A 15098-nucleotide genomic window follows, 5' to 3' on the forward strand; every position below is an offset into this window, starting at 1 on the left:
CACTGGTTGTCCTAGGAGTTGGCCAACTGGTTATTGCTGCAACTTTAGATTGATCCATTTTTAGATTGCCTCCTGATACAACAAAACCAAGATAGACCAATTCTTGCTTCATAAAATCACATTTTTCAAGATTAATGGTTAGCTGTTCATCAGATAACTGTTTCAAAACATTAGCTAAATGTTGTAAGTGCTCTTCCTTAGTCTTGCTGAAAATAAGAATATCATGTAAATACACTACAACAAATTTGCCAATGAAATCATGTAAAACTTCATTCATGAGTCTCATGAATGTGCTGGGAGCATTAGAGAGTCCAAAAGGCATGACAAGCCACTCATTGAGACCTTCATTTGTTTTGAAAGATGTCTTCCATTTATCCCCCTCTTTGATTCTTATCTGATGGTAACCACTCTTCAAATCAATCTTACTGAAATATTGTGCACCCCCCAAACAATCCATCAAATCCTCTCTCCTGGGTATGGGAAATCTGTATCTGATGGTGATCTTGTTTATGGCTCTAGAATCTGTGCAAAGTCTCCACGTCCCACCCTTCTTAGGTGCCAACACTGTAGGTACTGCACAAGGACTAATGCTCTTCCTAATCAGTCCTTGGTCTAAGAGTTCTTGTATTTGTCTTGCTACCTCTTTATTTTTTTCAGGGGTCATCTTATAGGCTGCCTTATTGGGCAAAGAGGCTCCAAGTATGAAGTCAATCTGATGGCTAATGGCTCTAGGAGGTAGTAAGGCTACAGGTGTACCATCACTGATTATTTGTTTGAAGTTATCAAGGATTTGCTGCACCTCATATGGTATCTCAACTTTTTTTTCTACCTTTTCTTCCTTGGTTTTCACTATGAGTGCAAATCCCACTCCTTCACCCTCTTCTAGTGTTTTTATGAACTCTTTCTCATTCACTAACAAGATGTTAGGTACTTTGTTGCTGTTCTCTCCTTCTTTAATGAGGGATTGAATCTGATAGGTTACTCCATCTTTCTAAAATGAATAGGAGTTTCTTTCCCCATCATGGTGTGCTTTTCTGTCAAACTGCCATGGTCTACCCAATAGTAGGTGGCAAGCACCCATAGGAAGGATGTCACATAGGATCCTATCTACATATCCACCTATGTGGAAATCTACCCAGGCTTGCTCATTTACCAACACACGTTGTCCCTTATTTAACCATGTGACTTTGTATGGCTCCTTGTGTTGTATCCTAGGTAGTTTCAATTTGCTTACTGCTTCCTCTGATATAATGTTATCTATGGATCCTGAATCTATGATCACCTTACACACCTTTCCCATGATTTTACACTTAATCCTGAACAATGCTCTTCTCTGTGAGACCTTTGTACTATGTGGCTTCTTCATTAACACTCTTTTGATCATCAAACTCTCACCATCTTCTGAAGCTAGGTGGTTCAATGCTGAAGTTCTGGTATTACCTCCATCTTCCTGAACATAATTTACCCTCTTTTCACCTCCATAGGATGAACTAGGCTTCTCTGGACATCTATAGGTAGGGTGGCCCAACTTTTGGTAGTTATAGCACTTCATGGTTGAGAAGTAGGACCCTCTCCTTGGTCCATTAGTTCCTATAGTTGGGTTTGCCCTGAGAATCCCCACTTTGCTCAATAAGTTTAGACTCTCCCTGGGATCGTTGATCTATGCTCCTTCCCCCAAAAATGCCTCTATGGCCTCTACCATCTCTTCCCCTACCTCTTCCTCTATTGTTTTGTTCTTGCTTTCTTCTACCTTTCTCTTCCACCTTAAGTGCCAATTGATAGCACTTGTGTACTGTTTGTGGGCATAACAAGCTCATCTCTTCCTGGATGTTCCATCTTAACCCATTCAAGTACCTTGCCACTTTTATTCTCTCATCCTCTACTACTCTGGATCTCATGCACAGTTTTTGAAACTCCATAGTGTAGCTACTAACATCTAGGTCTTTTTGTCTCAAGTTTTGTCTTTTCTTGTGAAGTTGTATTTCATAGTCTTCAGGAAGGTAGGTCTCTTTGATTTTGGCTACCATTGCTTTCCAGGTGGCTATTGGTTGCTTACCTTCTTTCACCCTTTCCTCTTGGATGAACTTCCACCAAGTTAAGGCTACCCCTCTCAGCCTTGATTTTGCCATCTTAACCTTTTGTGCTTCGTTTATTCCGTCACACTCAAAATGGTTCTCTAGACCTTCAATCCACTCTATTAGAGCATCTGGATCCATCTTCCCACTGAAAGAGCCACTCGCTCTAAGGTTTTACCACTCATAGCTCTCAAGGCTTTCAAGAATGGTTCTTGCTCAATAACAGGGTCAGGTATGGGAACCTCATCTTCTATGGCCACCATTTTACCCTTATCTCCAACCTTATCATGGACCTCTTCAGTTTTGACTTCTACTTCAGCTAGTTTCATTGCTAGTTGATCTAATCTTTCTCTGAGTGCCCTATTTTTCTCTTCTTGGTCTTCGACCTTCTTAGCTAATTCTGCATTAGTCACCATGTTTTCCTAATGTTCCTTTTCCTCCTGAATCTTTTGTTGGCTCTGATACCACTATGATAGGGAGATTGCTAGGAAAGTGCTCAATAAGGCCAATTTGCTCAAGTAGTTCAATTTTTTTCCAAATATTTGTTGAGTCTGTTGTATGTGTTTAATCAATCAGTCTTATGGTTATAGTGCCAAGTACTTCATGGCTCACTTGCCTAATAAATTCCCTTTTAGGTGATGGTTCATACCCATGCTCAATCTACTCAAATCACTCACTCCACCCAACTACTCCTTCTCAACCCCTGCTCTTGGCATCCAACATGCTGTTTCCAATGCATATTAGCAACTCCAACATGTACATGTGGGGGCAGCAAATTTTCGTTCAAGGTTTGATAGTCAAACTTAGTTTTAGGCTCATAGTCTTTTGCTTGCTCAAGTGCACCCACCAAAGGATCAAAATCTCCAATTTAGGCTATGCACTGTCCAAGGTTCCATCTGACACTTATCTCACTATTTAGGATTGTTCTCCTAAGGTTTCACAAACCCCCAAATCTTCCTTACAATCGGGTTTGAACATTCTTTCAAAAACTGTCATTTGTGTGTTATGCAACCAACAGGGCTACTAGCCCGTGGAGGGCTAATTAGTCATTTTTTGTTCACCCTGCCCAACGATGGGATTCTTGAACATGAAACTTGTTTTGGATGAAGTGAAATAGGTCATAGAAAGGATATTTTAATGGTTTTAGGTTCCACCAAGTTAGTTTAGTGACTGTCCACAAAATTAGGCTTAAAAGTAGGGTTTTGGAGGGTTTTGAAGTGTAAACACTGGGTTTGCATTCTTAAGAACCTCTTCAAGAGCCTAGATATTCATAAGTCCTCTAAAATTTCTTCAACATGTTTCCCCTACCTCTGGCTTACAAGTATTTTGCCAAACACTTGGCAAACAAGTGAAAAATCAGTAAAAATGCCACTGTAACAGTCAAAACGCTGCCCTTTTACCAGTCATGAGTGATTAAACCTTTGGACCTGCACAATGATAAGTGAGAAGGGGAAATATACCTCAAAGAGGTCTGCAAGATGCTAGATAATTTCCCTATTACATAGCCTCAATTGTTTAAGGCTTGGATTATGCTTTGAAGCATTCCTTGAGCACTTTTACAAACACAATTTCCAAAAAAACAGTGAACTCACTGTTTTGCTTTCAAAGAGAATGATTAGATGAAACAAGCTTATTCTAACACACAAAGATGGTATTAAAAATCCTTGGTCACATGTCCAAACCTCTGCCTCATTCATTTGTTCATTCCCATTATTTTTGGGTGCAAATTTTGAGTTTTAACCATGAACTAGCCGAGTTGCTCCAACTTGCCTAGTTCTCACTCAAATGTATCTTCAAAACACTTCTCTGACACAAAATGAAATATAAGTACACTATATACAAACAAATCAACTTGGCAAAATCCATTGGAGGGATCCCAGACCTGGATCAACCAAGTTGATGCATTTTAGAACCCCAAAATCCTTGTCAGGACAACAACTACACAAAAAGGAAACTATTTTACACAACCACCTTGCAAATGAAAAACCAATGAAACAATTACATGGGAAGCTTTATAATATCAACATTTTCACTTCCAAGAAGGTACAATACGGATTTGCACAACTATAGTACGGACTGTTATTCAAAAGGAAGGAAAAACAAGGTAAAAACCTGATTTTTGTTCTTTTCTCATTAGCAAATCTTTATCATTACATTTTCCAACCTTGTCCAAGGCAAAGGAAGGTATTTTATAGTGTGAAAAAGTAGTTATCAATCCCAGTATGGACAGGAGGCTTTCCCAACTACATTTTGCAAGAAAACCCCAAAAATGACAACTTTGACAACTTTTCAAGCCAAATGACAACTTTCCTTGCTCAATGAGGCATTTTTGACAATCTAACTTTGTCAACTTGTCTAAACAACTTAGACATGCTTAAAAACACCTAAAAAACATGTTTCAATGCTTTTGAAGGCATTAGAAGACCTTTTTGGCAATTTTGCACATTTTTGCCAAAAATTGTCAACTCAAAGCCTGAAAAGCAAAACTTGATCTCTAGAGCCCAAAATGAGATCAAAACCACTAAACATGACACAAAAAAATTGAAAACAACATTAACAACCTAACACAAGACATTACATACATAAAAGCATTAAATACTCAAAAAATGGGAGTTTTACTCAACTAGGTGCTCCTGCACCATGCATCCATTAGAAAAGGACATTAATTTATGGATAGTGGAAAATCTATTTAGGAAGTATCAATAGCATATTCTTGGTTTATCCTCATGGTGATCATGTATTGATAGCATGGCAATAACAAAGCTTAGAGTAGATGATAAATATGACCTATCTTTTTATTAGTTCCTACCACAAAATGAATACTAATGAATTCACCAAAACATCAAAGCATAAACCAATGAGAGCCAAAAATTAAAATAGGCTGACTAAGTTTTCTAATGTTTGTGTTTTTTTCAAATGTAGATCAAAATCTACAAATTGCTTGATCTATTATTTTATTGGATAATAGTACTCTCTATTGTTATAAATATGATGTAAAATTTTGACTATTCATTAGATTTTTTTTTTTGGCATTTTCATAACATTAATTTAAACAATGCTATTTTATAATAGTGGCACTATAATAGATACTATTTTTTTCCGTATTTCTTCTGACTATGCAAGAATTGATAAGTGGGGCAATTTAATTTTAATATAATAATAATTTAAAAAATACATAAAATTATAAATGTCAAACTTATAAAAAGGTTAAATGTGTAATAATTAATATATAATAATCTATTTTAATTTAATATATATAAATGCAATATTTATAATTATATAATAATTAATATATAATTATACATTAATTATATATAATTAAATGATTATTAATTGTTTTTATATATAATTATTCATAATACATAATAAAATACATATTATAATTATTACTATACTTAATTAATTACCAATAATTAATATTATTCATCATATATTTAATTATATATTAATTATTGTTAAATATATTATATTGCATATTAAATTTATTTAATTATATAATTACTATAATTATATATTAATTAGTTCTCATTTTAATGATTCAAAATTATTGCATATGAAATTTTTTAATTTGACACATCTTTTCTTAGCTAAATTTCTACAATATATCTATTTTTTCTTAAATGCAAAAATCATTATCTTATAATATTGTTTAATTAAACAACATGTTACAAAGTTAATTGAATTCCTTTATCTTAACTTGCTAGTTTCTTACTAGTGTCCATTTGTTTCCTTATGTTTTTTTTTACTAATGTCATCTTCAAGGGAAGAATGAAAATGTTGAAATGTGAACCTAGGATGGGGAGGTACTTGAAGAGGACATTTGTAATTTGATAATTAAAATTATTCTAATATAAAATAGTATCAGAAATATAGTGGTCTTCAAGATTCTTGTTTCTATAGTAGTGAATTTTAAAGAAAATATAATTGTATTTATTTAATTATCTTACATTTACAAATGTATAACGACTTAATTTCTCTTAAATATCTATATTGAAATTTTTGACACAAAAAATATTTCAAGATAATATAATCAACCCAATTGTTTATCACAATAATTTAAAAAAAAAAAATCTCACTAATTTAATTAAGAAGCATTTAAGAAGTAATACTTAGTTTTAAGAAAATAGAGTATATAAATTGCTAAAAGAATGACTCTAAGTGTGCATTAATCAATAATTTTATATTAAGCTACTTTTTATTCAAACAATAAATGATAATTATTAACTAGACTTTCTAGCTTATAAGTGAAATAGGTGATTTGACTTATTTGATAGAGTGCATTATATCTAATTATGTAGCACATTTAAAAAGATTAATTAATCTGAAAAGAAAAGCTAAAATCATAACATGAACAATTATATAAACTATATATGATTTTTTTTATGGATAAAATGCAAAAAGAATTGCAAAAAGACAATGAACAGACTATCAAGAGAATGTAAGTTGAGTTGAACAGCACCAAAACAACTAACAACAAAGCTGAACATCATCTAAAGACCAAATTGACCTTACATTAGTAGCACATACATTGTCTTAAACATGAAACAACAAGATTGGGCAAGGAAGGTACAATACAACAACTTGAAAACAAAGGATGAGCTATGAAAATTATAAAGCAACATCAATAAAGCAACCCAAAAGATACCATGACCAGTGGCCCATCAATGAGTGTTATCAACATAATATAAAAGAGCAACAATTATAGTTGGAAAAGAGGCTTAAGATCTTGGGCAAATCTTGGGCAATACAAACCATTTCATTTTTGAACAACTGCTCTATCTAACCTTTGATGCGTTGGATTTGAAGTTTCATCTTCAAACACTTCTTGGAATTCGCTTACAATTGAGAGAAAAAAGATGTAAGATAAAAAAATGTCCGAATAAAATTTTAGAACTGCAAATGAGAATTGCAGTTTTAGAAAAGAAATTAACTAAAAATTAAAGTATAAATATTAAATTAAATCTAGAAAATAATTTAGTAAATAAAGTGAATAATATTATATAAATGAGTCCCACTTCAAGATTTAATTTATAAAAGAAAATCAAAAAGTCATTTTTTTTACTATAGAAAATTGTTCTACTACTCTTAACTTTAAATATGTTCTACAACTCTTAACTTACTTATATTTAAAATGTCTACCATAATTATAATATTACCATTAAATTTTTTTTTTAAATTATATAAATACTATTCATGCAATGAAAATAATTGAACCATAGAATTCTTTTTTTTTCGTACCCCCAATAAAACAATATTAATTTGGTACTGTCTGCCATAAGAATTTGAAAGCCTCCACAAGCCTCTCCATTTTTGCCCCCACAGCATATGCTATTTCCACCTCATATGAAGGGACTGTGCTTATGATGTTCACTGGGCTTTGTGACATGTTAAAGCTTAGCGGTATTGTTCCTTTTTGATGTCTTATGGGGATTGAGAATGCTCCTTCCAAGCTCCCTGGTGATGTGGATACATGATACACCTTTTCATTGTGCCACTCGGAAAATTGTGAGAACAGGGCTATCCATACCCATTTACCCTTCTCCACCTCCGCCCAAGATATGCTCTTGTAACAGCCCACATTACCGCCCATTAACAGCAAATTTGTTTTAGGAGACTGGCATTCCACAACAAAGCATACCAGTGTTCCATCGGCATTGAAACTCATATTCTGCTTATCATTTGAGTTGATGACAGAGAGATAGTTAGAGACAAAGTTTACAAATGAACTCGCATCAGGGACTGCCCGCGTACATATCAGAATTTTGTCTGGCAAGTTCTGCAAATTCTGTGCACAACATTCAGTCAATGAACAATCAATTGAAAATGATTAGAATTCAAAATGCCCATAAACTGTTAGGTATTACCTGCATGCTTTGAATGCAACCTTCAACACTTGATCTGTTGGTCGCTGTGAGATTCACAATCCTCAATCTTTCCATGCGCTCCAAACATTCTATGCCCGCCTCCTTCCACCTCGTTTCTGCTGTCAGCTCCTCCAAAGCTGTGCAATGCTCCAAGCCATGTATTTTCTTAACTCTGTAGCAGCCTCTGAGTTCAAATACTCGGAGAGATGAAAATTGGGCAAAATTGGGAAGCGCATCTAACTTGGGGCAATCAGTTATCATCAGCCATTGCATATTTACCAGACCATCAATACCCCATATGCTCCTCACCATTTTACACTCCATCAATCTTATGCTCTCCACTGTACTTGGTAGAATTTCTATCTCCGTTAGATGTTTATTATAGTCAATGAAGATAGTCCGAAGGCCTGGACAACAGTCCCGAGGGATGGAAATCTTGGACACTTCTGTTCTAGACAAATTTATCTGCTTAAGGCTGCAGAGAGAAGAAGCAAACAACCACGCCCGGAGATCCAATTGGCTGATTGGGCACCCATGAATATCCAGTCTTTGAAGATTATTTAGTTGCCCCGTTGATTGTGGTAAAGATTTCACTCCTGAATTAGAAATCTCTAAATATTCTAAGAGATTAAGATGCCCTAGTGTGTCTGGCACACATTCCAGCTTGGGACATTCACTAATTATAAGACTAGTCAAAGAGCACAAATCTCCAAGAGATGTCGGCAAACTTGTGAGTAACTCACTCCCGATCTCCATCACTTTCAACTTGCTCAGCTGACTGATATTCATTGGTATCTCCCTTAACATGCGGATGCCATATAAATGAAGTTCTCTCAAAGACACCTGATTTGTGATGTGACGAGGTAACTCTTCCAGTCGCTCACAGTTGGAAAGGTCTAAATTCTCAAGCTTCATCATATTTTCTAGAATATCTGACTCTAAGGTGAGTTTAGAACATCCCTTTAAGTTGAGGTGTTGCAGGAGGGTGAGCTCCTTAAAAGAGACTGGCAGCTTCTTCAATTCCTCACAACCGGACAAATCAATATGCCTAAGGTTTCTCAATTGACCAAAACTGCTGGGTAATGACGATAGCTTTTGACACCCAGATAATTCCAGATGCTCCAATGATTGAAGAAGGCAAAATTCTTTTGGTAGGTTCTTCATCTCGTTCCCATATTCGTTTGTAAGAACTAGTTTCTGCAAATCCTTGAGAAATCCTATTGACTTTGGAAATCTTTGGAAATTATGGCATTCAGAAATAACCAACTCTCTTAACTGAACAGGAGCCTGCAGCAAGTTATCGTCTATGAGATGGATGGACAACATACAATTTATATATAAATATGGATATAAAGCCTTAAGCAGTTTAAAAGAAGATACTTACATCACCGTCAGTCTCCCACAGTTCTTCTGAGAAATGGTTCGAGAACTTTTTTCCATAGAGTTCTAAAACCCTCAATTTTTTCAATGAACCTAGTGAACCCAGATTGTTATGCCCAATAGCAAACCAGCGAAGCCATACCAGATCTTTAGATATATCAGCGATCACTTGATTAAAATAATTTCCTCTAACATGTAAAATTTTCAATCCAAGCAAAGAGGGTGTGAAAGAATAATATCCTCTGTTTGTGTTAACTCTGATCTTCCTTCCCTGGAAACATAGAGATATCTCCTCAACCTCGCTTGTGCAGCCAGTAGTCGTGGCCATTATTCCCCGAATGCCAATTCTCTTTTCAATAGAAAAAGGAATAAATCAATAAATTATTGAAATGTTAAACTTACCAGAGACCATAATCAAACAAATACAAATATTGTCACACCATTGTTTAGTGAGACAATCAAATAGAGTATTAATTTTACCTGTGTTTCACTATCAATATTAATAATCTGCTGGGTAGACCAGAGACGGTGGGGTGACTGATGATTTGCAATTTCTCTGCCCAAATCTCTTAAATGGTCATGCATTCGTATGCAGTCATCATCATCAAGTTCAATGAAACACTTATTTAAAAGTCTTTCACAGCTATGCTGACCACTCCACCCTGATCCATCCCAAGCTGCAATTGCTGAAGTTTTCTTCTCTCCAATGAAAAAGCATGCAGTATCTAAGAATATCTGCTTCTCTTCATCATCTAATGCATCATAACTTATTTTTAGTCTATCCTTGACATCTTTATGTAGTATCCTAGAAATCTTATGCAATTGAGTCTTCCAATAATCTTTGCTAGATTTACCATATAACTGTGCTCCAAAAATCTTTAAAGACAATGGTAATCCATTGCAAACCTTTAGAAAGCTTTCAACCAAATCTTCAAACTCTTGGAGTGGAGTAGGCTTCAAGAAAGCATGCCAACAAAACAGTTGCTTGGCATGAAGTGGATCTAATAGTTTCATTTTATAAATGGATGAAATGCCCCATTGTTGAAGGACTTCAAGTTCTCTTGTAGTAACTACAATCAAACTACCCCATCCAAGACTGTTCTTATTAGGCACTAGAGCATCTAATTGATCTTCATTGTCCACATCATCTAGAATGATCAGCACTCGAACAGATCTCAAACGGTTGGCAAGGATTCCCTTCCCTTCTTCTATATTGTCAAGTGACAGACCATGGAGACCAAGGTCCTCTAAGAGCTTTTTTTGTTTATCGTGCAATACACTTTTTGATGCAGCTTCTCTAACATCAAAGAGAAAACTAGACTTTTCCATAGTTGTGTATTTATTGTTAAAGAATTGTTTGGCAAGAGTAGTTTTGCCAGAGCCTCCCATGCCCCAAATTCCCACAATTTGCACAGTGTGGGAGCTTTCTTCAGATTGAAATGTCCTTTCAAAGTCTATGACAGCTTCATCTAGGCCAATTGGATGTTTGGCAACCACAAATGGCACATTTTTTATCATCTTCAAAACATGATTGATAATACTCATGAGCAGGCTCCCCTCGTCACTAAACATATAGAACAACGAAACCAAACAGAACAAACATTGCTTAACATGGCATGTGTATTGAAAGTTAAGAAAGCGTAAAAATGCACCAAATGCAGAAGATGATAAGAAAAAGGATAATTGCTTGAGATACAGGATTTGGTACTCACTCTTCATTATGAATGATGCCACCAACATTATATGAAACATTGTTGAGTGCGTTCTTCCAATCCTGAAGTTTTTCTGAGGTATACCTACCCTTCTTTTGGTGCTCTGAAAATGCCTCAGCATAGACTCCTTTCGCATGTCGGACATCAGCAGGCTCAATATGATAGAAAATAGGGACAATTGGAGTGCGTGTTTTAAGCATAAATGAAAGCTCCGCCAAACACCATGGGGATTGTGCATACCTCGGAGAAAGTATAGCTATATGAAGTGAAGCCCTGCGCATTACTTCTTCAATCTCTGTAGGCAAGAAATCCCCCAATTCAAGCTCTTGGGAATCAAGGAAAACCCTCAATCCCATGCCATTGAGGGTATTGTAGAGATCGGTGGCGAGTGTCTTTTTTGCATCAGGGCCACGATGATTAATAAATATATCATAGGGCAGCTTTCCCTCTGGCATTGTGGATCTACCAGAAGTAGAAGGAGATGGTGTAACTTGTTCAAAAGCATGTGTGGCGGATGGAGATGGTGAGATGCCCTCACAATCATCTCTAACCCGAATACTAGAGGCAGATGTTAATGGCACAGAATGGGATTTAGTTGAACAGAGAGAAACTAAGAAAGAAAACCAGCTAAAACAGGATGAAAACAGGGATCCCATTGAGGCTGTAACAGAAGTAGATGGAGATGGAACAATTCCTTCAGATGCATTTGTATGCTCATTCTCTTGTTGACATCCAGTATTACAACTAGAAGCAGAAGTAGATGCCATGGATCTGGATCTGAACTTTGACAGGAAGAAACAATAAAAAACATGAAATGGACTGAAATAAGCTGTGTTATTGAGGAGGTGAAGTGCTAAGCATTTGTAAGAGGAGGGAGTGCTGACAAAGAGAAGAAGTGACCAAAGTGGTCGATTGAGTGGCTTAAAGCAGAGGAGAGCTGTACAACGCAAAAGCCAATTACAGCACAGTTTGCAATCCTTTGCGACCATCACGATCATGGAGGAAATCATTACACAAGTTTTGATTACTTGCAATAATTTAAGTAACTGTTCAGCTTTAACTTTATCCCGTTCACACTTGTCGATACGCTTTTTAACACATGTATTTCTGTCGACGCAATGGAGAGCAGTGTAGGCGACCTTAATACAAGAAATAATACTGTTGTGTAATCAGCTTTGATCTGAATTTGGGTCCCTCGCTTCAAATAAGTAAAGCTCCAATTGAATCAAATTGTTCAAAATTTAATTTTATTTCATTTACACACTTCTTTGATTGTTTACATTTGTATTTCTTTATACACATTTCAAAATTATTTTTTCTATAGTGATAGTTATATAAGGTCTAGTTTTGAATATTTTGGATTAGAATATGTGAGTAATTTTTCTTTTTGTTTTTAATATTGAAGACAAGTTTTCTATTATAACCTCTTCTTTTATCTATCCAGTTAATATGATCTCAAATATAATAAAAAAAAAATTGCTAACATAATTTAATTCAAAAATATTAAAAACTATTACTATTAATTATAAAAAATCCTATCTTAAAATTTCTAAATCAAGTTATTTTTAATGTGTGTGTGAGAGAGTGATTATATATTAATAATATACTTGATTTGAAATTTTAATTTTGTTAGTTTATATTTTTTACATTAGTTTCTTTGTAAATTTAATATGATTGTTTATAGTTTACAATTTCTTTCTTTCTTAAAAAAACATATATGAATCTTATTATCTAATAGAAAGGGTGGAAAATTATATTGAAGAAGCTTCAAGATTTTATTAATTTTAATTACAAATATAAGATCAATAAGAAGATTGAATTAAGCCAATTTATATAATTTTAATTCGTTTCATTGGAGGTAAGTTGTACTAGAGATGTAGGAGGTTAGTTGAAAGTATAATATCTAATATTAATTTTTATAGTGACAATAACGTTGGTAAATGACTTATAAATGTGTCATGTCATCATGTCTATATGTATGTAGAGGTCAATAGAGGAAGAGGTAAGAGTCATATATCATGGAGTTTAATATCGATAGTTAGGAGTGATAGTTAGCTTGTGCTCTTGGATGTAGCAGGCTCACTTGTGAATCAGATTCTCAGGTGACCTGGTGATTTTGTTGACTCAGTAGCAATCTGCAGATGTTAGTTGGAAGTTGAGTTCAGTTGTTAACCAGATTCTTCATTTGTGTGATTCTTTGATTTTTGTTTCTTTCACACATATCCCTAGGGAGTGGAATGGTGCCTCTGAGAACATGCATAATTGGTATATCATGGATAAGGGTCAATTACCCTTGGATTTGTCTCATCAAGATCACTTAGTGGATCTTGACAGGTCTATTTGATGTCCTTGCTTTGTTATTCTTCTACTTTGAATAAATTTTAACCCCTCCTTTATTTGAAAAGAGATTGTGATGTGAAGCACGTGATTTGAACAAAAAAAATGATAAGATTGATATCTCCTTAAAATATGTCCATTATAATTGACCTTAAACAAAGTACCAAGCACACTAGACCACATTGATTATGGTGCAAACTAGATGATTATGACTCCCCACCTTCCTTACTATTGTTTATCTTGCTTCTTATTGATCTTTAATGTTGTTACTGCTAGATTTATGAACTATGCTTGTGTTAACTTTGAAGTGTAATCTTGTATCTACCCACCATTTTTTTCAATATGTATAATTTTAAATATTAATAGAACTGACACACTTATTCACAAAAATAAATTATACATTATATATTGAACACTTATTTGAAGTTTAAAATTTTTATTATATTCTAAATTTGATGGAGAATGCATATGAATTGGCCAACTTACTATGACCATAGAAACCATAAAACACCATGTTGTATCTTTTTATTTGACCATGCAAGTAGAGAACCAACAAGAACCTTGGGAATGATCCCCAATGAATATTTCCCATCAAATAGAAGCTAACGCTAATAGTTAGCAAGGTTTGTTTGATTCACCTGGAAAATCTAACTCACTAACCTATGAGTTCGCCTAGTTGACAGTTTCGCTAATTGTGACAGTTCAATGTATACTAGTGGCTAATTTTACAATTTAGCTGCTACACATTGTGGTTAAGGCCAAACACAATATGTTCCCACACTTTTTTTTTAGAATTGGTGTTATAAATTTATAAGTTGGTCTTTAGTTCATATGACTGTTATTTTATCTCGTTGTTACTTTGCATTTTGGGTTCTATCCATGTGACTTTGGTTCTAATTTCCAAGATTTACTTGTTTGACTTGGATGGTTCATAACCCCCTATTTTTTTGTGGATATGTGTAATATGTTTTTAATCTAATAGATATTGACCCACATGTATTCATCAAATATCTATAACTTGGTTTGTTATAATGGCCAAATGTGTATTTTGATGTTTAGATAGATTAATATGCATCATAAAGCATTCTTATGAACTCCATGTGACATCCATGAATATGTCACCACACATGAAAACACCCAACATAAAGTCTTGACACTACCATAACATGGGCATGTGATGGTAGGTACTACCAAAATTTGATGGCTAGTATACCATATATTTTTTGTGATAAGCTACATTGAAACTAGTTTTCTTTCCCATCTTTTGCATTTTCTTATAAGTTTGAGTCTTTTTCAACAAATATATGTTTTCATTGGTCTCTCTCTTCTACATGTTCTAATCAAATAATCCAAGTCTTAGACACTAAATTATGTACATAGTTTGAATCTAGAAAAATCAATAGCTAAATCATTATGGATTGTGAAAATTTCATGTTTATAAAATCTATGTTGACCATATTACAAATATTCACATCTTTTTTCTTTGATATATTTGATAAAAAAACTCATGTCTTTCTATAGCTTCTACATTTTTTAATACATGTCTACCAAATTACTTGTAACTACAACATCTAAAATCTATGTGCAAAGAAGTATTTTCTATTTTTTGTCCTTGCAGCCCTTGATAGAGATTCTAACTACTTTGCAGTCCTTGTTTATGCTTATTTTTTTTTCATTTATATTTATCTCTACATATAGTGGACCTTTATTTCATTTTACACGTTCTTATG

The 15098-nt window shown here is 34.3% G+C and overlaps 1 protein-coding gene across 2 annotated transcripts; it reads right to left on the bottom strand.

Moving 5' to 3' along the window:
• Nucleotides 1–7280: 7280 nt before the first annotated feature.
• Nucleotides 7281–11974, bottom strand: LOC131037154 (TMV resistance protein N). Of its 2 annotated transcripts, none has more exons than XM_057969199.2 (5): nucleotides 11032–11974; nucleotides 9800–10883; nucleotides 9324–9668; nucleotides 7940–9226; nucleotides 7281–7851 (listed from the first exon to the last, which is right to left on the bottom strand). In XM_057969199.2, exons 1-5 carry the CDS (start codon nucleotides 11796–11798, stop codon nucleotides 7330–7332), a joined length of 4005 nt encoding a protein of 1334 aa, XP_057825182.1. In that variant the 5' UTR covers nucleotides 11799–11974; the 3' UTR covers nucleotides 7281–7329. The 2 variants fall into 2 exon arrangements, with proteins under 2 accessions (XP_057825182.1, XP_057825181.1); XM_057969198.2 differs by having other exon boundaries at nucleotides 7281–7860; nucleotides 11032–11970.
• Between the last annotated feature and the right edge of the window lie 3124 nt (nucleotides 11975–15098).

Source organism: Cryptomeria japonica, chromosome 7 (assembly GCF_030272615.1).
Source record: "Cryptomeria japonica chromosome 7, Sugi_1.0, whole genome shotgun sequence".
Taxonomy (NCBI): domain Eukaryota; kingdom Viridiplantae; phylum Streptophyta; class Pinopsida; order Cupressales; family Cupressaceae; genus Cryptomeria; species Cryptomeria japonica.